General features: G+C 72.5%; 7 protein-coding genes across 7 annotated transcripts; 5 read left to right on the forward strand and 2 right to left on the reverse strand.

The window, feature by feature from the left end:
* Nucleotides 1–63: 63 nt before the first annotated feature.
* AURANDRAFT_63821 (hypothetical protein) lies at nt 64–636 on the forward strand (the record flags this gene model as incomplete). The annotated part of the gene is made up of 1 exon (XM_009038268.1): nt 64–636. One exon carries the CDS (start codon nt 64–66, stop codon nt 634–636), a length of 573 nt encoding a protein of 190 aa, XP_009036516.1.
* A 1,227-nt stretch (nt 637–1,863) lies between these two features.
* On the forward strand, nt 1,864–2,541 carry HDR1 (hypothetical protein; the record flags this gene model as incomplete). The annotated part of the gene is made up of 1 exon (XM_009038269.1): nt 1,864–2,541. The coding sequence occupies one exon, from the start codon at nt 1,864–1,866 to the stop codon at nt 2,539–2,541; it is 678 nt and encodes a 225-aa protein (XP_009036517.1).
* Nucleotides 2,542–6,139: 3,598 nt separating this feature from the next.
* On the forward strand, nt 6,140–7,845 carry AURANDRAFT_37386 (hypothetical protein; the record flags this gene model as incomplete). The annotated part of the gene is made up of 1 exon (XM_009038270.1): nt 6,140–7,845. The coding sequence occupies one exon, from the start codon at nt 6,196–6,198 to the stop codon at nt 7,789–7,791; it is 1,596 nt and encodes a 531-aa protein (XP_009036518.1).
* A 16-nt stretch (nt 7,846–7,861) lies between these two features.
* On the reverse strand, nt 7,862–8,239 carry AURANDRAFT_7435 (hypothetical protein; the record flags this gene model as incomplete). The annotated part of the gene is made up of 1 exon (XM_009038212.1): nt 7,862–8,239. A coding segment is annotated over one exon (378 nt), but the record flags the coding sequence as incomplete, so codon positions are not given.
* A 7,174-nt stretch (nt 8,240–15,413) lies between these two features.
* AURANDRAFT_25761 (hypothetical protein) lies at nt 15,414–16,396 on the forward strand (the record flags this gene model as incomplete). Its single annotated transcript, XM_009038271.1, has 2 exons — nt 15,414–16,183; nt 16,267–16,396. The coding sequence occupies 2 exons, from the start codon at nt 15,414–15,416 to the stop codon at nt 16,394–16,396; spliced, it is 900 nt and encodes a 299-aa protein (XP_009036519.1).
* Nucleotides 16,397–17,203: 807 nt separating this feature from the next.
* Nucleotides 17,204–19,344, forward strand: AURANDRAFT_53540 (hypothetical protein; the record flags this gene model as incomplete). Its single annotated transcript, XM_009038272.1, has 2 exons — nt 17,204–17,642; nt 17,747–19,344. Coding segments are annotated over 2 exons (1,857 nt in total), but the record flags the coding sequence as incomplete, so codon positions are not given.
* A 3,659-nt stretch (nt 19,345–23,003) lies between these two features.
* AURANDRAFT_63825 (hypothetical protein) lies at nt 23,004–24,542 on the reverse strand (the record flags this gene model as incomplete). Its single annotated transcript, XM_009038543.1, has 2 exons — nt 23,004–24,118; nt 24,167–24,542. 2 exons carry the CDS (start codon nt 24,540–24,542, stop codon nt 23,004–23,006), a joined length of 1,491 nt encoding a protein of 496 aa, XP_009036791.1.
* Between the last annotated feature and the right edge of the window lie 358 nt (nt 24,543–24,900).

Consider the following 24,900-nt stretch of genomic DNA (forward strand, 5'->3'; position numbering starts at 1 on the left):
GTGAAGGCATGTTGACCTGCACATTTGCTGGCAGCCCGGCCCGGCCGATAGCGGACCGCTACGATGCGCTGCCCGCTCGGCCTCTTCGTCGCCTGCGCCGTCGTCGACGTCGCGTCGCCGGCCTCTCGCGCCGACGTCGCCTACGCCGCCTGCGCGCTCGCGCTCCTCGACGCCGGCGCCGACGGCCAGACGACGGGCGCCAAACTGGAAGACGACTACCCGAACGGCCCCAAGAACCTCAAGTGCTTCTACAGCAACAAGGTGGGCCGGAACACGGGCTACGCGTCGAACAGCGATCTGGAGGCCATCCTCTGCCCCGAGGGCCAGAACAAGTTCTGCGTGCGCCAGGTCGTCAACGGCCTCGCGCGCACGGAGTGCGGCATGACCGAGTACTTCGGGGACAAGTACTACACTTTGGCCAACGACGACCAGGAGTGCATGTTCCTCAAGTGCAGCGACACCTGCGACGAGGACCAGCTCGACGTCCACTCCGAGTACATCGAGGAGTTCCGCGAGGACGCGACGTACACGCGGGACACGCTCTGCTGCAAGACAGACTACTGCAACGCCGCGGGCGGGCTGCGGCCCGCGGGCGCGGTCCTTTTTTCCGTCGCGGCGCTCGCGTTCCTAAGGTGATGAAGAAAGCCAGGTTCGGCACCCCGAGGATGCTTTGTGGTTAGAAGACGTCCCCGAGGTGGCGGCCGAAGACGCCCGGGGCCAGGAGGCGCGGCGGCGGCAGGCGGGCGCAGGGCGCGTCGATGGTTTCGGGCGCGGACCAGGCCGCGGAGCCGTCGTCGTCCAACAGCATGGCCGCGAGGCACGGGTAGGTGCCGTTCCACGCGGCCGCGACGGCGCCGCAGTTCGCGATCGCGTCGTCGCAGAGGCTCGGGTACCGCTTCCGCACGCGCACGGCGTCGGGGAACGACGCGTAGTGCGCTTTGCCCGCGCCGAGGAAGCGGAACAGCGACTCGAAGACGCGCTCCGCGTGGGTCGTGAGGTCCTCGTAGAGGACGATTGGCCCGCGAGGCACTCGCCCCGCAGCAGCTTGACCGCGCAGGGCTGCGACGGGCCGCTGGCGTTGCGGTTCAGCGCGACGCACTTGGGCTTGGACATGGGCTCGANATAGACGCGGACGCCGTCGGAGAGGTGGGCCAGCGTCTCCGAGAGCCACTCGCTGCCCGTGCGGGCGGCCTTGAAGACGACGAACGAAGTCACGCGCGCGGCCGTCGGGTGGCCCCGCGCGCTGCGGCACCACCAGTGCAGCGCGTGCGACTCGTTGCCGGCGCCGCGGCCGCCCTTGACGGACGCCGCCGGGCTCGCGGAGGCGCATTTCTCCGGGAACTGCGCCGCCCAGGTGTCCCGCGCGTCGGGGACGACGAGCGGCGGCTGGTGCGCGAGTTCGTCGGCGATGGCCGCGCGGTCGCCGAAGCCGGCGCGTGTCGCGGCGAAGATGGAGAGCAGGATGGCCTGGGTGCGCTGTCTCGCGCGAACCATCGCGCTAGCAGCGCAGGCCGACTTTGCCACAACTTTGCCACAGCTCGCCAAGGACATGCAGACTTCCACTCGAGACGGGCGACCGAAGATTTCTCGAGGATGGCTGGCGCCAAGATGATCGCGTGCGCCCTGGCAGCACTCTCGTCGTCCGCCGTCGCGCTCGTACCGCCGCCGACGCAGAAGCTCGGTCACAAGTTCACCTACGAGGCGACGATCTCCCGCGACAACTGGAAGACCTCCGGCCGCGACCTGCTGCTGCCGGCCAGCGACGCGTCGTCGACCATCATCTTCGACGCGGACCACCCGGACGCATCGGACCCCGTGGCCATCGTCTTCCTGCCGTCGCTCGCGCTGCCCAAGGTCAACGCCATGTCGAGCTCGCTCCGGACCTGGTGCCGGCGGAACGAGTACAGCTTCGTCGTCGCCGACTACCACGGCGTCGGCCGGTCCACGGGCGACGTCGAGCAGGCGACGCTGTCCAAGTGGGTCGACGACACGGTGACGCTGCTGCGGACCGTGGCGTCGCCCGAGGAGCACCGGCGCGTCGTGCTCGTCGGCGCGGGCGTCGGCGGCTGGATCGCGTGCCTCGTCGCGATGCGCCACCCGGACCTCGTCGGCGGCGTCGTCGGCCTCGCCGCGGACCCGGACTTCACCGAGGAGCTGCTGTTGAAGCGGCTGCCCCAGGACGTCATCGACCGCATCATGGAGGGCATGGAGGAGGTCACGTGGGGCGACAAGACGTACCCCATCACGAAGGCGCTCATCGAGGACGCGCGCGAGCACCACCTGCTCCTCGACGGGCCGGAGCGCACGCTGCCCATCCAGTGCCCCGTGCGCCTCCTCCACGGCCTCATGGACGAGGAGGTGCCCTTCGACACGTGCGTGCGGCTCGCGCAGCGCATCGAGACCGAGGACGTGACCATCTCCCTGTCCAAGAGCGGCCACTACATGGACGACATCGACGACATGCAGCGCACGCGCATCGCCATCCAGGACTGCCTCGAGTCCATCTTCGTCTACGACCTCCGGTCGCCGACGTCGGGCTGAGCGAACGCGGCCCCCGGGAAATCAGTCTGCACATAGCTACGACCTGTTCTATAGACATCGAAATTTTTCCCATGCCGGAGTAGCCGTAGCCGGCGGCGGCGACGACGACCCGTTCTATGGACATCGAATGTTACACGCCGTAGTAGCCGTAGCCGGCGACGACGGCGACCGCGGCGGCGGCGACGGCCTCCGGCGGCGGCAGCGTCTGCCTCTTCGGCACGACGGGCGCGTGCACGGGCGCGACGACGTCGCCGAACTTGGCGTAGAAGTCGCCCGCGCCCGCCGCCGCGGCGAGGTCCAGGTCGTCGAGGGCCACGGGTCGGCCGGCGGGAGGCGCGCCGACGTGGAACGTCACGTCCGCGTCGTCGGGCCAGAGCGCCTCGAACGTCTCCGCGACGACGGCCGCGTCCTCGGTCGCGCCGAAGCTCGCGGCGACCTGGCCGCCGGCGTCGTCGCCGGCCGCGAAGGCGAGGTCGAAGCGCTCGCGCTTCGGCGCGTAGAGCGCCTCCAGCTCTTCCGTGGTTTTGCCCCGGAGCTGCTCGTGGGACAGCTTCAGGCAGACGGTCTCGTCGTCGATCTTGTAGAGGGCGAGGTGCAGCGACCGCCGGAGGCCGCGGGTCGCCGCGACGCGGCGAGCCTGGCGGAGCATCTCGACGAGGCGCTCTTTGCCGCAAGCTCTCGAGCACGAGCTGTGCCACGGGCAGCGGCATCATCGCAGTGTTGCCGTCTGCACTCTCCCCTTTGCCGGCGGGCAGCCCTCGAGGACGAGGGACTCCAGGGGACGGCAGCCGCTGGACCTTGGGATTCGGCGCCGGGAGCAGGTCCGACGCGGCCCCGGCTTTCACCGATGACGTCGCCCACGCGGTTCCGCGAGCTGCGGAAGAAGGCGGCCCGCGTGACCGGGGCGCACCACGCCTTTAGCCCCCGGAAGCGGCCGGCCCCGGACCTGGAGCGGGAGGCGTCGGTCCCCGGCACGTCGCCGGACTTCCTCGGCGAGGAGCCCGAGGGCGAGACGAAGATGGACCCCGATTTCGACGCCGAGGAGGCGTCGCAGGAGACGACGGACAGAGAAGCGGAGGAGGCCGCGGAGAAAGCGCTCAAGGACGAGATGGAGGCCGTCTGGGTCCTCGGCTACCGCGTCGACAACATCTTCGCCTGACCTTATTCTTTTTGTGGGCGGCGACGCTGTGCGCGCACGAGCGCGCGCACAGCTTCGCCGCCGCCGCCGCCGCGCGCGCCCCCCCGTCGCGTAGTATTCTATGCCGGCTCGTAGATCGACGCGAGGGAAAACACGCGCACCGTGGCCGTCGCGCTCTCCGCGAACTCGCCGTCGACGGCCGTCGCCGCGAGCCGCAGGCTCGTCGGCACGGCCGCGGGCTGCCCGTCGGGCCCGCGCGCGCGGAGCCGGCCGCCGCGCGGCGCGGACGTCGCGACGCGGCCGCCCTGCGCGAAGACCTCGGCGGCGACGGGGTCGACGAAGATCCGGAGGCTGAGGGTGGCGTCGTCGGCCTTCCAGGCGAAGGCGTCGCCCGTCTTGAAGAGCGACGTCGCGCAGCCGGAGGCGTCGCATTTGAGCGACAGACTCCCGCCCGCGCCGAAGGAGAGCGCGAGCTCCGCGCCCCGCTGGAGCTTCCGCGAGTGGCCGCCCCAGCGCACGAGGATCTCGACGGCGTCGGCTCGGGGCCAGTCGAGCGCGAGCGGTTTTTCATAGAGCGACGCGCCGTCCGCGCGCGCGACCGTCGCTATTCTCAAGCCTCGCAATTCGGCGACGGGGTTCGACGTCAGGATCCCGAGCTCGCGGTCGTAGGCGAGCTCCCGCGGTAAAGTCAAACAACCGTGGGCGACGCCCGAGAGCCACGCCCAGACTATCCGCCGGCCGCCGACGTCGTAGTCCTTGGGCGCGTAGTAGCCCGCCCCCCGGTCCAATCTTCGGCACTCCGTCGGATCCTCGCCCGCGGCGCCCTTGCAGGCGACGACGGGTCGACCCGTCGTCGTCGTCCACGTCAGCGTCGCGTCGTCCCAGTCGCCGAGGTGGTAGAACGCCTGGCCTTTCCCGTAGAAGTGGACGTGCGTCGGGTCGCCCGGCTGGGCGCCGGGATTGGGGAACAGGCTCGGGCACTCGCCCAACGGCAAGTTCGAGGTGCCCTCTAGTTTCCACGTCGAGAGGAAGTCGGAGCCCGCCGTCGCGTAGACGGGAGCGCCGTCGCGGTCGCACCGGTCGCAGCCCGGCATCTTGCCGCCCTTGGCGATCATGCGCCACGTTCCCTCGTAGCGCCAGGCCGTCGACGGGTCGTCGTCCGTCTTCTCGATGAGGGGGTCGTCGCGTTTTTTGTAGTTTGTAAACGTGTCGTCCGGAAGCGCGGCGCCGAACGCGTTGGGGAAGCCGCGGCCCGCGTAGACGAGGACGACGCCGCCGTCGGTTCTGGTGGCCGAGCCCGTGTAGATGGCCTTGGCGCTCCAGGCCTCGGGGCCGTTCCAGATCGCGACGGGGAGGAACGACCAGCGCGCGAGGTCCTTGGAGACCGCGTGGCCCCAGACGGGCCCCTGCTCCGCGCCGCCCGTGGACCGGCAGATGCGCTTCTGGAAGAAGACGTGGTGCGCGCCGCGATCATCCACAAAAGGCGCGTTCGGGTCGTTCATGTCGCAGGTCGGGTCCTGGAGATGGATCACGGCCGCCGGCGCGTGGGGCGCGCCGCAGGTCTCGTGGCCCGGGCCGCAGGGGACGCCGTCGCAGACGTGCGGGTAGCCATCGAAGGCCGCGGCGCGTGCGAGGATGAGCGCTACGAGGGGCTGCATCGGGCAGCCTTTTGGTGCTATCGGTGCCTGAACATCGCGCGCAGCCGGGCTCAAGTGAGACTTCGAGGCAGACATCAAGATTGAGCTCGCGTCGACGAATAAAGCTTAAAAGGGAAAGGGCCGGGCCAGCTGCCGCAGTGTAGACCACTGTCTCACCACGGCTGATTGCCAACGCGCGCCGCCAAGCAACACCCGCGTCGTCCGCGCATGCGGCGCCTCGGCGTCGTCGCCTTCGCGGCGGCCGTGGGCCTCTGCCCCGGCCTCCAGACGACGCGCGCGCCGGCGCCCCCGGCGCAGACGCGGCGGCGAACAAACACCCCACCGAAGAACGGAAACGGCGTCCCGATCGCCACGACCTCCCTCGGCGCCAACCCGACCGACGACGACTGGTGGACGCCCTTCCTCGTGCGGCCGGGCCAGGACGAGGCCTACGCCATCCTCAGCGACTTCCAGCGCGGGGAAGCGGCGGACGACGCGTTCGACCACGCGGTCCACGGCGCCAAGTTCCTCGACGACCCCGAGTCGGGCGCCTTCCCGACGCGGCGCGCCGTCCTCTCGAACGTGCTCGAGGGCGAGGTCTCGTCGAGCTGGTGGGGCGCGATCCTCGAGGCCTTCGACAAAACGTCGTCCTCGGAATCCGAGCTCTTCGACGCCGCGTGGCAACGCGTGCGGGCGGACCTCGGCCCCGCGGGCGCCGACGCGGCGGGCGACGTCTCCCGCAAGGCCCACGCGGCGACGAAGTTGTTGCACACCTGGGCCTCGATGACGTCGACGCCCGCGGAGGCGAAGCTCGTTTTAGCGCGCGGCGCGCGCATCGCCGCGTACATCGCGCGGACGCCCTTCGGCGGCGACGCGGACATGGTCGCCGCGGCCCTGCTCTGCGAGGCGCACGAGGCGTTAGATGGTTTGCGCCTCGAGGAGATCCGAGCGTCCGTCGGCCCGGAAGCCGCCGGTTTGGTCCGGTGCCTCAACAACCTGTCGCAGCTCTACCGGCTGCAGCGCGCGCGCTGGGACGCCGAGGGCGACGAGCTCTGGCGCTGCGACCAGGACGTGCGCCACGACTTCGCCGACGACGAGCTGTTGTATACTTGTCGTTTACCTTCTTCCCACGCGAAGAATTTGCGGCAGATGTTAGTGGCAGTCGCGGGCGACTTCCGCGCGCTGCCCCTGCTGCTGGTGCGCCACCTCGAGAAGTTGCACGAGGAGTGCGGCTCGGCGGCGGCGGCGCGGGAGGCGTCCCTGCTGGAGGCCGCGTCGGAGCACATCAAGGCCACGGTCCCCAATGTGACGCCGTCGACGCGCGCGCGCGACGCGCTGGACGTCCTCGCCCCGCTCGCGGACCGCTTCGGGCTCAACCAGCTCAAGAACGACCTCGAGGACGCGGCCTTTGAACGCCTCGCCCCGGCGACGCGGTCCCAGATCCTCAAGGCCCTCGATCGGAAGCGCGACGACCGGTCCGTCGTCCGCGGCGACGTGTCCGCGCGGTTGCGGCGCCTCATGGTCGAGGACGACGTGCTGATGAACGCCGTGGAGAGTCTGCGGGTGTCCACGCGGGAGAAGGAGCCCTACTCCGTGTGGCGCAAACAGCGGAAGTTGCGCGCGCGCGCCGAGGCGAACGTCGAGGTCGACGGGTTTTCTACCGTCGTGGACCCGTCGGGCGACGAGGTGCTCTATCCGTTGGACACCATCGCGCTCCGGATTGTGTTGGACCCGACGGCCCTGGCGCCGGACGCGTCCGCCGCCGCGAAGGCGACGAGGGTGGCCGCCGGCGAAGCTTTGTGCTACCACGCGCTGAACTTGGTCCAGGCGGCCTGGCAGCCTTTGCAGAACCGGACCAAGGACTACGTGGCCCGCCCCAAGGCCAACGGCTACCAGTCGCTGCACACGACGGTGTTGATGAGGTTGCACGGCGCGTCGTATCCCTTCGAGGTGCAGATCCGGACGCGCGACATGCACCTCGTCGCGGAGTTCGGGTCCGCGGCCCACGCCTTGTACTCGGGCGCGCGGCCCGCGCCGGTGCCCGTCGCGCCGCCGCCGCCGCGGGAGGAGGAGGCGGCCGTCGAGGTCCCCGGGGAGCCTCTCGAGGGCGAGGCCGAGTCGTCGGCGATCGGCGCGCGGCTCGGCAAGTCCATGGGCGACCGGCTGCGGGCCGAGCGCATCTTCGTGTTGGCGTCCGGCGGCCGCGTGCTCACGGTCGGCGCCAACGACAACGCCGTCGACGTCCGCAAGGCCTTGCTGCGGGACCTCGAGCACGACGCGGGCGAGGGCGCTTTGGTCACCGGCGGCGGCCTCTGGCTCGACGACGAGCGGGCGCGGGGCCACCTCGAGATCAACGGCAAGCGCCTCGAGTGGCTCCAGTCGCTGTCGACGAAGCTCCTCAACGGCGACGAGGTCCGCTGGGTCGAGGACCCGGAGGCCGCGCACGGCGAGCTCGAGGAGACGCCGCGGCCCTGACCTTTTGCACATTCTACCCTGCACATACCTGCACATAAGAACCGATTTACATGTAGCCGAGCCCCGCGAGCTTGCGGATCTGCTCCGTCAGCGGGAGCGAGACGACGAAGACGGGCGCGAGGCGCACGAAGAAGGGCGTGAAGCCGCGGTAGAAGGCGAGGGGCCCGTCGGCCTTGAGGATGGCCGCGGCGCAGGCCAGGGACGAGCCGTAGGGGTTCGCGCCGCCCATGCCCGCGGCCTGGAACCGCGTCATGACGACGTCCGCGGGCGTCGAGCACAGGCACCCGCCGAAGGCCCCCGCCGTCGACGCGGCGGCGTGGAGCGCGAAGCCCTCGTCCATGAACCCGTACCGCTTCGACGCCGTCTTGCAGCCGTCGTAGCCGAGCTGCATGCCCGCGCTGAGCAGCGCGCCGCGCGCCATCAGCGCGCCCGACCCGCGCAGCAGCGCGCCGTCGGCGCCCAGAGCGGCGAGGCCCGCGGCGAGGGACCGCCCGTGGAAGCGCGGGACCTCGCCCTTGGACGCGCCGGACGTCAGCACGCCGTCCGCGCCGATCGCGCCCGCCTCGGCCTGCGCGAGCGTCTTGACCTGATATACCGGGCTCGAAGCAAAGTAGCCGACGCCGCCGGCGAGCAGGCCGGCGAAAAACATGACCGGCGCGTTCTTCTCGCTCGCGCCCGCGGCGTCGAGCATGGCGTCGCGCACGTAGGGGTAGCAGCCGACGCGGCCCATCGAGGAGATGCCGATGCCGAGGAAGTTCGCGAGGATGCCCGGCGCGTACAGGCCGCCCCAGAGGCCCTCGGCCGCCACGATCTCGAGCGCGAAGGGCCGCATGGCCACGGACGACGCGCTCACCTGGTAGCGCACCTTGAGCGTGTCCAGCGGGTTCATGACCGCGACGGCGAGGCCGCCGGACACGCCCGCGGCGCCGCAGCCGACGACGAAGTCGTAGGTCGACGCCATCGCTTTGCGTGCAAGCGGTGGCGCACGATGTGGATTGCGAGAGCGGCGGCTGCCGGTGGCTGCAGACGCGACGGCGGACTTGATGGCGGACGCGATCGCGATGATTATGGGCTGAGGCTGATCAAACGTCAACGCCTCGATGGTGGCAATGATGAGGCGCTTGCCGTACAAGTCCGCCTCGTCGCGGAGCGCCCGACGCGATGGGCAGCCTCCTCTGGCGCCTATCCTGGCTCCTCGCGCTCGTCGAAACCGCCGCGCGACCGCTGAAGACGGCCTACCTCCACCAGGGCCTCGGCGACGGCGAGGTGGAGGCGAGTTTGCTCGCGGTCTGCGCCCACGTCGACCGGAGCCGCATCGACCCCCACGTCGTCGTCTTCGGCCGCGGGTCCAGCGACGCGCTCGCGCCGGCGCTCGCGGCGCGCAACTGCAGCGTGGCGCGCTTCCCCGCGCGCTGGCGCGACGCCGGCGGCCGCATCGCCTGGGAGGACTCGGAGGTGTCGCGCCTCGTCGACCACGTGAGAAACGAACAATTCGACGCGGTCGTGGCCTACTTCGGCGTCTCCGAGCCCGGCGAGTCGGTGCCGCTCGGCGTCGCCGTCGCAAAGCGGGCCGGCGGCGTGCCGGCGGTCGTGCGCGTGGCCTGGGCGGCGGCGCCGCCGGCCGCGTGGTCCGGCGACGTCCGCGCGTTCGAAGCGCCGTCGCCGTTCGTCGCGCGCTTCCAGTACCAGCGCGGCGTGCCCCACGTGCACCTCGTCGGCGCCGGCGTGGCGCCGCCGAAGGCGGCGCCGCCGTCGACGCGGCGCCGCCGGGTCCTGCGCGTGGGGCGCGACGCGCCCGTGGTGTTGGCCAACGATCCGATCTCGTTCGTGCTCGCCGCGCCGCTCGTCGCGGACGCCGTCCGTTTCGACTACGACGCCGTCGTCTTCGTCGTCGCGGGCGACGGGCCCTACCTCGGCGCCCTCCGGGGCATCGTCCGGGACCGGGGCATCGCGAACGTGGAGTTCGCCGGCGACGTCGACCGGGAGGACTTCTACGCGTCGCTCGACGTCTACCTCTACACGACGACCTGCGACGCGTCGGGCGCGCACGTCTTGGAGGCCATGGCCCGCGGCGTGCCCGTCGTCGCGACGCGGGTCTGCGCCGTGGAGGACGTCGTGGAGGACGGCGTCACGGGCGTCCTCGTCGATCCCGTGCTCGCCGCGGGCAGCAAGCACGTCGAGGTCGGCGACGCGTCGGCGGCGCGCCACGCCGCCGCCGTCGCCCGCGTCGCGGCCATGGCGCCGGCGGAGCGGCGAGCCATGGGCGACGCCGCGCGGGGCGTCGTGGCCCGCGCGTTCTCGGCGGACGCGCGCGCGGACGGCCACGCGGCGGTCGTCGAGGCCGCCGCGCGGGGGCGGGCGCCGCCGCGAGCCGGCGGCGCGCTGAAGCCCCGGGCGCCGTCGACGGCCGACGCCCCCGCGACGCCCGACGGCGGCGCGCTGAAGCCCGGGCGGCGGCCGCTCGTCTTCCGCACGGCGAAGCGGGAGGCCGCCGAAGCCGAGGACGACGCGCCGGCGGCGGCGCCCGCGCGCGCCGTCGAGGCGGCGTCCGAGGTGCCGCCGCCGCCCCGCGGCGGCGCGCTGCGCGAGCCCGAGGCGAAGCCCCTCGCGTTCCACTCCGAGCCCGCGCCGCCGCTCGTGTTCCAGTCGTCGAAGACGGCGGAGGAGGTCGACGCCCCGGAGCGCGCGGCCGCGCCGCCCCGCGTCGCCGTGGCGTCCCGGCCGCGCGTCGAGCCGGCCCCGGAGGTCTTCGACTTCGCCGCGAAACCGCCCGAGGCGCCGCGGCGCGCGGTCGTCTCCCACGCGCCGGACGAGACACCGGCCGCGGAAAAGCCGCCCGTCGTGGCGCGCGTCGTCGGGGCCGCGCCGGACGCGACGAAGGTCGAGTCGCTCGGCGCGGGGTCGCGCCAGGCGCGCGTCGTGCGCGGGACGTCGGCGAAGCCCAAGAAGACGCTGAGCGTCTTCCACGCCGGCGACCACCGGGCGCCCGTCGCCCGGGCCGCGCTGTCGCCGACCGGCGACCCGAACGACGACGTCGACGCGGTCGACTCGGCGCGCTGGGGCGCGACGGAGATCGAGTACCACGACGGCGAGTCCGACCGGACGCGCTCCAAGGTCGCCGCGGTCGCCGCCTTCGGCGACGACGAGCCGGGCGCGCTCGCCGCGAGGGCCTACGCGTCCGCGAAGGAGGCCTGCGCCGTCGACGGCCACCCCGACCGGCGGGACGCGTGCGAGGCGCACGTGGCGACGACGCTCGTGGCCCTGGCCCGGTCCGCGGCGCCCGGCGCCATCCGGTGGGCGCCGCCGCCGGGCGCGACCGCGTCTCCTCGAGCGCCGACGTGCGTGCTGGAGTTCGGCGCGGCCACGGAGTGGTTCGAGCGCGGCCCCGTGCACCTGGAGGTGCTCCGCCAATCCGCGACGCCGCTCGTCGCCGTGAGCGACTGCGACGTGCCGAATACGGTCCAGGTCTGCCTCGCCATGTTCGACCGCGATTCGTTGTCGACGACCTGGGTCGTGTGCGACTCCGAGGACTTCGCGGGCCACGAGGCGCTGGAGCTCGGGCATCGCGGCTTCGTCGTGGCGGCGACGGGCCGCACGCGCTCCATCGTCGCCATCCCCTGGGAGACCTTCTCCTTCACGTGCAAGTCAGGGCAGGACAAGAGAGCGAAATTCCCAACTTCAAAGCCTCATATCTCGGCCGTTTTCCACTCGTTTTGGCTGATTTTTGGACGAGCGATCATCTCTCGGAGCGGTCTCGAAGCGTGAATGCTTCTACCGGAACGCGCGCGCGCGGAACACTCACGTTGAAGAGAAGTTGAATATCTCTTGTCCTGCCCAGGTGCAAGTCGCGGTGCGCGCTCGCGGTCTTCGCGCGGGACGCCCAAACGCAAAGCGCGTTCTCCGACGCCGCGCGGCGCTTCGCGACGGGCGACCGGGGCGTCGTGTCCGTGGCGCCGCTCTCGCCCGTCGACGTCTTCGAGGCGCCCTTCGCGGGGACGACGCGCGTCTTCGACGAGACGGCGCGCGGCGGCTCGTACGCCAAGGTCGCGGACCAGCCGTCGTTTCCGTTCCAGTCGCGCCACTCGGAGCTGCGGCGCGTCGGCTACGACCCGAAGACGCAGGAGCTCGTCTTCTTCGCGCCGGACGGCGGCGCGGACGATCTGCCGGAGGTGCTGGGCAAGCCGCGGCGGCCGGGCCTGTCCTTCGCGGGTTTCCGAGGCGCGCGCGTCTCGTCGGAGACCTACGCCGAGTTCAAGCGACGACAGCGCTGCATCACGCACGAGCGCGCCGTCGCCGCGACGCTCGTCCAGCCGCCGGGGAACCAGTTCCACGCGCTCACGAGCACGCTCGCGCCGCTGCTGGCCTACGCCGGCGGCAGACCCGCGCTCTTCCTCAACGACTGGGCCCACGCGGACGCGCTCTTCGCCGGCGACGGCGGCGAGCTCGTGCGGAGCGGCGTGAGCGCCGAGCTCGTGCGGCGCGAGCGGCGGCAGTACGACGCGTTCTTCGACACGCAGCTCTGGGCGGACGCGCGCGGCCAGCGGCTCTGCTTCGAGGCGCTGACCGTGGGCTACGACGAGCGCGATTCCCTGAACGGCTTCGTCTACGCGAGCAACGGCCTCGTGGTCACGTCGGCGCACGCGGCGCGCGCGCCGGCGACGTCGCAGTTCGCGCGGTCCGCGCGGTCGCTGCGGCGCCTGCGCGACGAGCTCGCTTCCGCCTTCGCGCCGCCGGGCGCCTACGACGTTCCGCGGGCCGAGACGACGAAGGTCCTCGTCGTGGAGCGACCCAAGACGCGGAATTTCAAATCCACGGCGGCGGTCCTCGAGGAGGTGCGGCGCGGCTGCTTCGAGGCGACGCAGCGCGGCCTGCGACGTCGAGCCCGTCGACCTGGAGCGGCTGTCCTACGAGGCGCAGATCGCGAAGCTCGCGGCCGCGCACGCGCTCGTCGGCGTCGAGGGCATGGGGCTCGCGAACATGCTCTACCTGCGGGCGAACTCGTCCGTCGTCGTGCTGGTGCCCGCGGGCTTCGACGAGGCCGCGGTCGACTACGTGTCCATGGCGGCGCTCCTCGGGCTGCGCGTCGAGTCGACGCTGTTGCTCGCGTCGCCGCGGCGGCCGAGCCTCCACGGCAACCGCGAGGCGGACCTGTCGGAGAAGGGCTACTGGACGAACAGGACGAACGACCTCGTCTTCGCCCCGGGCGTCGTGGCGACGGCCGCGACGCGCGCGCTCGGGGGCGCCGGCGCGGCCCCGACGGCGAAGCGGCGCATCATCGGCCTCCGCCACCCGAACATCCCCTAAAGGCTATTAGTCCTCGTCCTTCGGGACGCGGGTCTTCGGTCGCGCGCGCGCGCCGTGCGCCGACGCGTGCCTCGCGACGGACCCGTCGGCGTCGAGGAGCCAGTTGCCCACGGGGCGGCCGAGGTGGAGCCGCGTTTTGACGATGGTCCGCATGTAGCGGCCCGCGTAGCCGCAGACATCGAAACCGACGCCCGTCCAATTCGCGACGCGGTCGCCGCCCGCCTCCGCGCGGTGCGTCAGCAGCAGATCCGCGTCGATGGCCAGGATCTGCTCCACGATGGCGACGTCGCCGAGGTCGAAGCGGTCGCGCGGGACGTAGTCGGCGTCGTACTTGCGGAGGCCCCGCGCGCGCGCCGCCGCTAAAAAGTCGACGATGTTCCGTCGCGTCGCGCGGTAGCTCTTGTCGAGCTTTTTCGAAAACGACGTCCACAAGGGCATGTCGAAGTCGGACGGCATGTCCGTGACCAGCAACGCGGCGCCGGTCGCCGGCGCGGCGCCGAGGAGCTCGGCCGCGCACGCGCGGAAGGCCCCGTCGACCTTCGCGTCGCGCCGCGCGACCATGGTCTCGGAGCGCCAGTGGAGGACCGTGTAGGGCGACCCCAACGTGCGCTTGTAGGCGTCCGCCGCGTCGTGGAGGCGCCGCGCGAAGGACCGCAGCGGGCCCGCCTCGACGGCGGCCTCGTCGGCGCGCGTCACGGCGCCGCGGAGCGACGCGAGGTTGAAGCCGCCGCCGAAGCGGGCGATCTTCAGGGGCCGCGGGCCGGCGAGGGCGTCGGCGATGTCGGCGGCCGACGCCGACGAGGCGACGAAGGCGTAGCCGTAGTCGTGGTCGAGCGCGAGTCGCGTCGCGCATCCGACCGTGATCGGCGCCGCGCCGAGGTAGGTCCCGATGGCGCCGGCGTCGAGGTACCAGCCCGCGTCGTGGACGGCGACGTCGGGCACGCCCCGCGACGCGTCGTCGTCGCCGGACAGGGGTGCTCCCTCGGTCCGACCGAGCGCGAGCCAGGCCCGGAGCTCGTCGGTGACGCCCGCGCGGACCTCGGCCTCGATGCCGTCGTCGTCGCCCGCGTTGGGCAGCGGGTCCGACGCGCGGAGCGGCCCGGAGACGCCGCAGGGGACGAGCACGGAGTGGCGCGCGCACGGCAAAATGATCGACGCGTTCGTCCCCCGCGCGAGCGCGAGGACGCGGCCGAGGGTCACGCGCCAGCCGTTGAGGCCCTCGCCCTGGATGGGCTCCGTCGGCGCGTAGCCCCAGGTGTGGAGCCAGAGGTAGCCGCCGGGGTGCGGCGCCGCGGGGCACGGCGCGGAGTCGGCCGCGAGCGACGGCGGGGCCAGCGGTCGTCGTTTTCGGAGCGTCCGGCGCGCGCCGCCGGCGCGCTCGAGGGCCGAGCTTTTTTGGTACGCGCCGCCGGCGCGCTCGACGCCGAGGGCCGAGCTTTCTTGGTACGCGCCGCCGGCGCGCTCGAGGCCGAGGGCCGAGCTTTTTTTGTAGGCGCCGCCGGCGCGCTCGACGCCGAGGGCCTCGCACCAGGGGCGGCCGCTCGGCAGCGGGACTGCCGCGTCGAAGCAGCCGCACGACGCGCCCAGGTCGTCGCTCGCGACGCACGCGAAGCGCTCCATCGCGGGGTTGGCGGCGCTCCGCAGCTCGCGGCCGCCGCGGCGCCGCGCTGGTCGCGGCGGCGGTGGTCGCGGCGGCGCTGGCGCTTTGGGCGGCTTCTCGCGCGGCGGCGCTTGCGCTTTGGGGGCTTCTCGCGCGGCGGCGCTTCCGCTTTGGGCGGCTTCGGCGGCCGTCGCCGCGCGCTCGCGACGTCGAGGCGCGGCGGCGCGCCGTCGAGGACGACGAAGGCGTCGCAGGCGTCGTAGGGCCAGACGTCCTGCACGCCGTAGGCCGCGTCGCCGACGACCGCCGCGCTGGCCGCGCGCCGCCAGGCCAGCGGCGCGTAGCACTCGTCGCGCTCGAAGTCGCCGCCGTCGCAGGCGACGATCTGCGCGTATTCGGCGTCGAGCACGCGGCGCACGGCGCGGCTCGCGTCCGAGTCGGTCGCGACGAAGAGGCTGCACCGGTGTGGTTGGGATGCGCTCGTGATTTGGGCTAATAAAAGGGCTGCCAGGCGCGCCATCGTCCGGCAGCTCGATGTTACCCTTCAACATCAGCTATGATGCTGTGGCGCGGCTGAGGATGAGCGTGTAGACGAGGCCATCTCCGTGCATAGGCAGAACGCTGCGTGCCCATCGGCATGCGCCTGAGAAAGTACCTCCTCGTCTCGCTCCCAGGCGCCCTCGCCATCGCGGAAACGATGAGCTGCGTGCGCTCGGCCATGCGCGTGCTGCGCGTCGCCACGGCTGGCACGGCGCACCCCTTCGGCGACGAGCGCACGGTGCGCCAGGCGTTCCCCAAGGCCATCGCGGCCGAGGACGCGGACCCGTTCCTCATGTGCGACAACTTCGCGTTCGCGCCGGAAAAGGCGAACTTCGGCGAGGACGAGTTCCCCATCGGCTGGCACCCGCACCGGGGCATGGACATCCTGTCCTACCAGAAGACGGGCCTCGGCCGCCACGGCGACAGCCTCGGCCACCGCGAGACGTACGAGACGCCCGGCATCCAGTGGATGAGCTGCGGGTCCGGCGTCGAGCACGCCGAGGGCGGCGGCGGCGACGGCGAACTGATGAAGGGCTTCCAGATCTGGGTGAACGTGCCGTCGTCGAAGAAGCTCGACGATCCGCGCTACGGCACGCACCCGCCGTCGGAGATCCCGACGGAGCGCGGCGCGGGCGTCGCGCGGCGGCTCCTCGCGGGCGCCATCGGCGACGAGAAAGGCCCCTTCGAGACGGCGACGCCCGTGCAGATGGTCGACTGGGAGCTCGAGGCCGGCGCGTCCCTGGAACACGAGCTGCCGTCGACGATGGACACGGCGCTCCTCTACGTCTACGAGGGCGGCGCGCGGGTCAACGGCGCGGCGGCCGCCGCGCACGACGTCGTCGAGCTCGACGCGTCGTCGGCCGAGGACCGCGGCCTCGACATCACCGCGGGGCCCGACGGCTGCGCGGCGATGCTGTTCGCGGGCAAGAAGCTCCGGGAGCCCATCGCGTGGCACGGACCAGCGTCCTGCGACCGTGACAATTTTCGAGAGCTTTAGACCGGGAAGAATTCGCCACCGACACGCTTTGTAGGCACGGACCCATCGTCATGAACAGTCAAAGCGAGATCCAGCAGGCGTTCAAGGAGCTCCGGTCCGGAAAATTTCCTCCCGTGCGGGTCCCTTGGGACTACAAGCGCGCGAGCGCGAGGCCAAAGAAGTAACACACAAGAACAGTTAGACCTCCGCGGCGACGAGCCCCGGCCGGTGCGCGCCCTCGAGGAGCGCGGCCAGCCGCCGTCGGGACCACTCGAGCGCGGCGACGTGCGCGCTCGCGATGAAGGCGAAGAGCACCGCGAGGCCGATCTCGCCGAGGCCGCCGAGGACGCCGAGGCCGATCACGCCGACGGTCGCGCCGAAGACCTCGACGACGAGGAACCAGCCGGGGTAGGCGACGATGTCCGCGCGCGTGATGAGCGCGGCCCAGACGCCCGTGCCCAGCACGTGCACGGGCAGCGCGCCGACGACGCCCGTCAACAACAGCAGCGCGAAGAGCGGCGAGCTCGTCACGAGCAGGAACATGAGCGCGCGCGCGAGCCGCCGGACGGTCGGCCGCGCGTCCTCCGACGGCGCGGCGCGCCGCCGGCGTCCCGACGGCCGCCGCGCGACCGGCCGCGGCTGGGACCGGCGCGCCGGCGATGCGGACCGCGACGGGCGCTCGGCGCGCTGCGAAGAGCTGCGCGGCGGGAGACTCGAGGCGCGGCTCGAGGAGCCGCTGCCGCTGCTGCTGCGGCCTCTTTTCGACGTTTCGCTCGACTCATCGCGACGTTGTGGGAGGCTGGAGCGGCCTCCTCTCGACGGCGCCATGCTGCCCGACACATCGAGGTTTGGGCTGCGTTGATGCTGCCGATGTTAAAGAAGCGTCAACACATCGGTCCGGCCGGGGAAATTGTGTTCCGGTCGTGCCGTGCGGGCTGAAAAAGCTGAAAAAGCCGGGGGTCGAGGCCGAGGATCGACGGCCGGCTCTGACTCCCCGGCGCCGCGTGCCGGCACATTCTTTGGAGGCGCGCGCCGCGACCGCTCTCCTGGAGCGGGCCCCGGCCCGCCGAACACGTTCCCCGATCCCCCCACCACTAGACACGTTGAGGCGCGAACGTTTTTTCCCGCGGGAGGGGGGCGTTTTCCCGAGGGGGGCCGGGCGGGCCACGCGATGAACAATCCGCGGTCCATGGAGGGCCGGCGGCTGGGCGACGTGGCGAAGGAGCTGCGGGCGTGCCACAGCGGGGGCGGCCTGTCCCAGGCGGCCAAGGCGCGGGAGCCGTCGATGCACGTCTTCCTCATCGACGCCTGGGCGCAGCGGTCGATCCTCGGCGGCCGGCGGAAGCTCGAGGTCAAGCCCTGGGCGACCGTGCGCGAGGTGAAGAACGGCATCGCGAAGCTGCTGCGCATCCCGCCGCAGCGCCAGCAGCTGCGCGCCCCCGCGTCCGCGGACGCGCGCGCCGGACCGTCGACGCCAGCTGTCGTTGACGCCGCGCGTATCCAACGGCCTCGCGCGCGACCGCGCCCTTTTCTAGGTACTTCCGCTCGGCGGAGCTCGCGGACCACCGCACGCTCGAGGCCTCGGGCGTGCACCACAGCGGCGCGACGCTCCTCTTCGACGCGCGGCCGGAACTCACGGAATCCGACGAGGCCGCGCTCGAGCCCGTGTCGTGCGCGGCGCTCCACGGCGGCGACGGCGCCCTGCCGCCGACCCTCGGCCGCGCGCTGTTGCGCGCGCGCCGCGCCCTCGTCGTCGGCCAGAAGGCGCCGGAGCTCGCGATGGACGGCACGGGCGGCACGTACTTCCTTCCGGGCCTCGACGGCGCGCCGGAGGCGTGCTTCAAGCCCGCCGACGAGGAGCCCTTCTGCGCCAACAACCCGCGCCTGTTCGTGGGCACGGCCATGCCCGGCACCCGGGAGGCGCCCGAGGCCGAGATGCGCCGCGGCGTGAGGCCCGGCGAGGCCGCGAAGAGAGAAGTCGCGGCGTACCTGCTCGACGCGCGCAACGGCGGCGGCGCGGGCGTGCCCGAGACGACGCTCGCGAAAAGCCGCCACCGGGGCTACGAGTACCACGACCGCGTCGTCGCCGACAAGGTCGGCTCCTTCCAGGTCTACGTGCCGCACTCGGGCGTCGCGGAGGACTTCGCGCCCGGCCGCTTCGAGACGCAGCGGTTGCAGGCCATCGCGGCCCTCGACATGCGCTGCCTCAACTGCGACCGCAACGCGGCGAATTTGCTCATCCCCAAGCAGCGCCGCGGCGCCGGGAAGAAGGAGCACGACCTGAAGCTGGTGCCCATCGACCACGGGTTTTGTTTGCCCGAGGTGCTGTCCATCGAGTGGTTCGACTGGTGCTGGATCGACTGGCCCGCGTTGAGCGCGCCGGTCTGCGAGCCGTTGAAGGCGCAGATCGCCCAGCTCGACGCGGACGACGACGCCGCGGCGCTAAGAGACGCCTTGGACATCCGCCCGAAGTCCGCGCGGCTCATGGTCGCGGCGACGGAGCTGCTCAAGCGCGGCGTCGCCGCGGGCTTGACTTTGAGAGATGTGGCCATGCTCATCGTCTTGCCCGAGGATGCGTCGTCGAAAACCGGCAAGTTGGCCACCGCCGTCGCGCGCGCCGCGGAGCTCGCGGACCTCGCCTTCGCGGAGACGCACGCCCTCGGCGGCGCGCTCCCGCGGGGCGTGCCGGCGACGATCCGCGTGTCCCTGGCGCCGCCGGAGGAGAAGGTCTTGGGGGACCTCGACTTTGACGCGGTCTCCGCCGTCGACGTGCGCCTCACCGTCGCCGTGCCGCCGGAGCCCGCGGCGACCAAGGCCCACAGTTCCTACTACACCCAGTCCAAGCCCATCGCCATCGACTGCGCGGAAGCCTGGCGCGACGAGGCGTCGTCGTCCCCCGAGCCGTCGCCGTCCGGTCCTTCCAGTCCTTCCAGCAGCGACGTCGGCTGCGCGCACGGGTCGCCGCGCTGGGTCGACGGGTTGCCGTCGACCGTCGCCCCCTTCGCCAAGGGCGTGCCCGCGAGCCCCATGCGCGCGCGGTCCGTGTCGCCGACGTCCGACGACGACGACGGCTTCGTCGCCCGCTTTTGCGGCCGCGCGCCTCCGAGCGCGCGCGCCGCGCCCAAGAAATCCTCGAAGCCGCCGCCGCTGCCGCTGGGCGTGCCCGCCGTCTCCGTCGAGGACGACGACAAGCCCCTCGTCTGGACGAACAAGTCCTCCGAGGGCCGGCCGCTCGTCCGGCTCCACAGCTGCCCGTCGTTCGCGGACGCGCTGCAGCGGTCGCGCGCGCGCCACGCCGACGGCCAGCCGTTGGCGCCGTCCGCGTCGAAGCCGGGCATCGCCGCGAGCCGCAGCGGCCTCTTCTCCGACGGCCGCGTCCTCGGCCGCCGCGCCAAGTCCGCGGACCGCGACGAGTACGACGTCCACTTCAAGCGCTACCTCGGCGGCCTCCTCGACGACCTCGTCGCCTGGAAGCTCCACCGGCTCAACTACCCGCCGCTCCGCTCTTGACCGACCCAGCGGAGCTGGCGAGCCGCGCGCGCGCCTCTCCGGAGCGCGGCCGCCGCGCGGCGGCGAAACACACACAAAAACACACAAAAACACCCGAGGCCGGGCGCCCACGCCCCGCCTCCTGCACACACCATTGTCCCCGCGCCCCCCATTGTGCCCTAAACCACAGTCTGTGAACTATCGTCGTCGCGCGATCGCCGCGGCGCCGCGCCACGCGGCCGTGGACGCGTCCCCGACGTCCGCGAGCCGCGTCTTCCGCTTCGCCCGGTTCCTGAGCTCGTCGCATAAGCCCGGGAGGTCCGCGCCGCCGCCGACGAGGGCCACGGCGCCCGCCGCGAGGTCGAGCAACGGCGCCTGCTTGCCGAGCGCCTCGCCGAGCGCCTGCTCCAGCGCGCCGCCGCCGTCGCGCGGCGCGAGCAGCGCGCGGCGGCAGACCGCCGCGTGGTCGCCGTCGGTCCGCTTCGCGTGCTCCGCGATCGCCGACGACGCGAGGCCCGCGTCGCCGTCGAGGACCTGGCGCTCGCGGAGGAGGAGCTGCACGTAGTTGGTCAGCGCGGCGCCGCCGAGGCGGCCGTGGCGGTCCGTGGCGCCGAGCGCCGACGCGCGGAAGTGGCCCAGGTCGAGGACGACGTCGAGGGTTTCGCCGGCGACGGCGGCGACGCAGTCACAGGGCTCGACGACGCGGATCCGGCTCCCGCGGCCGCCGACCGCGCGTTTCGCCGCGCGCAGCAGGGGCCCCGCCTCCGCGAGCGGCGGCCGCACGAGCACGAGGGACAGCGTGTCGAGGGGCACGCGCAATCGGTCGGCGACGTGGCCGAGCAGATCCCGCAAAATTCGATAGTCCTCCAGGAGGAGCTTCTGGCGGAGTAAAGGCGGCGGCGGCAGCGGCGGCGCCGAGTCCTCGACGGCGTCCACGGGCGTCTCCGCGACGGCGAGCGTGCCGCGCAGCGCGTCGAAGGCGACGTCGAGCACTTCCGGCGACCGCCAGGACGGCAGGCCGTAGCGGACGTGGCGCAGGCCCAGGTCGACGACGACGCCCGTTTCGTCGATTTCTTTGCGCGTGCGGTAGGCCGTCGCGTAGGGCGTCGGGCCGCGGAGCGCCGGCCGGAGGGCGCCGCCGCCCGCCCAGGCGCGCCAGCGGCACTCCGTCGCGGGGACGAGCCAGGCCGTGACGGCCTTGCTCAGCTCCGTCTCGAGCGTCACGAGCGTCCGCGGCGCCGGCGCCAAAAAGGCCAGCGCGTGGAACGCAAAGGCGTCGGCGGGGACGACGTCGGCGATGGACCGGCCGCTCGCGCGCCGCACGGGCCGCACGGTCGTCGTCTTCGGCGGCGGCGGCGACCAGAGGCTGTCGCGGACGGCGGGCGCCTCCCTCGGCGGCGCCGCGTCGACGGCGGCGGCGACCGCCGCCCGCACGCGCTTCGGCAGCGACTCGCTCCGCGCGAGGGGCGCCGACGGCGCGGACACGGCGGCCTGCCGGGGCAGCGTCCGCGCCAGCACGTTCGCCGGGATCGACGCCTCGTGGGCGGCGTAGAAGGCCGCGGCCCGCTCGACCTCGTCGCGCTGCTGGGAAGCGCGGCTCGACCTCTTCCGCGGCTTGCTCTCCGCCTCGAGCTTCGCCGCGGCGCGCCGCCGCCACTCGGCCGCCGCCTTGACGTCCGGCTTGTGCCACACCTCGCCGTGGGCGCGCTGGGTGGGCGCCATGCCGAACGGGCTGCTGCGCCGTGTGCCGGTTGTTGAAGCGCTAGGATTACAGGTAGGCATGTGGTAGGCTAAGCTTTCTTATGAGCGCTGAACCCAGCCGAAGCGCGACCCACGCGTTGATCGCCGCGACCTCTTCCACGCGCCGGAGCTTCGCCGCGGCCCGCGCCAGGAAGATGGCCAAACCATCAGCCGTCGAGTTCAAGTATGTCGTCACCGCATCCACGGAAGAAGCGGTCGCGCCCGAAGCCCAGTACCACGCGCTCGCGCGCAGCCCGTTAGACGCTGGCGCTCTCGAAATGATCTGGGAGATGGCGTTGGAGGATGCGCTCCAGGACGAGTCGCGGCTGCGGGAACGCGTGCTCGCCGCGCTCAAGCGCACGGAGGGCGCGGCGCTCGACGCGCGCAAACGGTGCATCGGCGCCGCGCTGGAGCACCGGGAGGCCCGCGTCGGCGTCGTCGTCGTCGCGAGCAAGGCGCCGTGCGATCCCTTCGGGTGCCTTCTCGCCGGCGGCGGCGCCTTCCTCAACGCGGTGCGCGGCTCGAGCGGCGCGAGGATCTGGCTCGAGCCGCGGAGCCAGAGCGACCGCTGCGTCGCGAACATCGCCTCCGCGCGCCTCCTCCTGGTGACGGCCGACTCCGCCCGCCAAGTCATGGACGCGCTGCGGGACATCGTCCCGAAGCTCGCCGAGGAGGCGTGCGCCATCGCCGGGCGGCCCCGCCGCCGCCGCCGGTGGCCGCTTCGGCGCCCGTCCAGGCCGTTCCGGCGTTCGGAGGGTATTCTCCACCTGCTCCTCCAGCGTTTACTTTCGGGCAGGCCGTGCCGCCCGCTCCGGCGTCGCCGCCCGGTTCGCCCGGTTCGACGACGGTCGTCTGCTCGCCAGTCCGGTCCGCGACCGCGCCCGCGCCGGCGGCCTGCACGCCCCCGCCGTCCCAGACGCAGACGCCGCCGTCGAAGAAGCGGCCCGCGCCCTCGCCGATCTCCCCGGAGCAGCGCGCTCGCGCGGCCGCGAACAAGGAGGCGGCCCTCCGGAAACTCGCGGAGAAACGCGCGCGGCGGGAATCGGCCGTGGCCAGCGCGTATGAACGGTAATGGTTATTCTCGCGGTTGTCGCGTCGGCGGCGGCTCGCGGGGGGGCGGCGGCTCCCGCTCCCGGGATCGGGAGCGCCGGCGGCGCCGCGGCGGCGCGCCGTCGGGCTTCTTCGGCGACGGTTTCACCCACGTCGGCGCCGCTTTGGCGGACTTGGTCCGCTTCGACGCCGGCGATTCCCAGGGTTCTCGATGCTCGGGGCTTTTGGCCAGGAGGTGGCGCTCGAAGGGCGTGAGCTGCTCCGCCATCTCGATGGGCGGCGGCGACTTCTTCCGAGTCGGCGGCGCCCGGGCCGCCGCCTCGGCCCGCTCGCGGCTCGCCTGGGCAGGACAAGAGTGCGAAATTCCCAACTTCAAAGGCTCATCTCTCGGCCGTTTTCCACTCGTTTCGGCTGATTTTTGGACGAGCGATCATCTCTCGGAACGGTCTCGAAGCGTGGATGCTTTTTTCAGAACGCGCGCGCGCGGAACACTCACGTTGAAGCGACGTTGAATCACCCTTGTCCTGCCCTGCGGCTCGCGCGCGCCATCCGCATCGCGCGGTCCGGCCGCGGCGCGGGCGCCGGGGACCCCCATCGGCGACGCCCCATGGGCCCCCGCGGCGGCGGCGGCAACGTCGTCGGCGCGTCGAGCGCGTCGAGGTAGCCGCCGCGGTCGTCGCGCCACGCGCCGCCGCCCAGGGGGATCGTCTCCCGCGGCGGCGCGGGCGACGTCTTCCGCGCCGCGGGCGCGGGCACCGGCGACGCTTCCCGCGGGGCCCGCGTCGGCGCGGACGCCGGCGCGATCGCCTCGACGCCGAGGGCCGCGAGGACGTCCGGGACCACGGCGCCGTGGCCCTCGGACGTCGGATGGTACGTGTCCATCCAGAAGCCCTCGCGGTCGCGCGCCGTGATCGCCGCGGCCTCGTCGAAGAAGACGACGCGGCACTCCGGGTACGCGGCCTGGACGTCGCGCACGACCTCGAGGTGCAGCTCGTTGAGCCAGGCGCCGAGGCCGTCGACGGCGCGCTTCGAGACGTCCGACGGCACGGTCCGGAAGAGGCAGACCTTCATGAGCCCTTGGGCCAGCGGAAGCGCGCCGCAGATGGGCATGCCCGAGACTACAATGGTCTTCGGCCGCCACGCGGCGGCGACGTCGAGGACCGCGCGGCGCACGGACGCGACGGCGACGGGCGCGGCGGCGCCGAAGAACGACGGGCCGAGCGCGCGCCGGAAGTCGACGGTCCCGCGCCGCGCGCCGCAGAAGCGCCGCAGGCACGCCGGCTTCGAGCTCCAGAGCAAGAGACGGAGCATGTCCAACCACAGCGGCCACCAGTACCGCACGATCTTCTTCAGCACGTCGTTGCCGCCGTTGTGGACGACGACCAGCAAGTCGTCGTCGAGCTCGAGGCGCCAGTCGGCGATGGCCCGGCGCGCGAGGCGCACCTGGGGCACGAGGTCCGGCGACTGGGCGCCGCCGAACGACACGTTGACGCACGCGAGGTGCTTCGGTCTGACGACGGCGTCGTAGACTCGACCGGGCCAGCTTCGCTGCTTCGTCGCGAAGTCGTCGCAGTAGGAGTCGCCGAGGATGACGCAGCCCACGCGGCGGCTCGCCTTATGCTGCAAGCCTGGGGGTAACTCCTCTGCATGTGTCGATGGTGCTGAGGCTGCCCCACGAACCAGCGTCGCGTAGTTGCGCTCCTCGACGAAGTGCCTCCATTTCGCGCGCGTGAAGTAGCGTTGAACCTCGGCGGTCTCTTCGCGGTGGTGCGACCAGACGCGGCGGCCGCGGCGCTTTATGTCCTCGCGCAGGATGTCGAGGAGCGACGCCGGCGCGAGCGGCTCCGGCGGCGGCTCGCGCGGCGCGACGCGCCGCGGCGGCGGGTCGTCGAGCGGCGTCGCGTCCTTGACGACGAGCAAGGCGACGAGGACGACGCAAAACGCCGCAACGCCGAGCGCCTCCGGTGCGGCGGTTCTGATGAAGCGGCATGCGGCGACGCCGGCCCAGGCCAGCGTCGGCGCCGCGCAGGCGACGACGACGTAGTCCGACATGCTACTCAGAGCTCCCCATTCTACACCATCATCCCCATCATCGTCGGCCTTGAAGGCTTTATGTTTTCAGTTTCTGGGATCTCCTTGGTTGCCGTGCGTGAATCGAGAGGGCGCCTCTCGCGCCGTCTGACTTTTCCAAGCACATCCACTGACTGTTGCCATGGCCGAGCCGCCGGAGCGTCTCGGCCATGCGGAGTCGCTCCCGCTGAACATCGAACCGTCGGAGCAATCGATTCGCAAGGCGGGGTCGAAGGGATCCCTCCATTCCCTGTTGTCCACCTCGCCGCAGTCGCCGGCGTCGCCGGGCGCGCCGCCGCCGCCGCCGCGCGGCGCCGGCGGCTCGCCCCGCGGCCTCGCG

The sequence above is a fragment of the Aureococcus anophagefferens genome (assembly GCF_000186865.1).
Source record: "Aureococcus anophagefferens unplaced genomic scaffold AURANscaffold_8, whole genome shotgun sequence".
NCBI classification, from domain to species: Eukaryota; class Pelagophyceae; order Pelagomonadales; family Pelagomonadaceae; genus Aureococcus; species Aureococcus anophagefferens.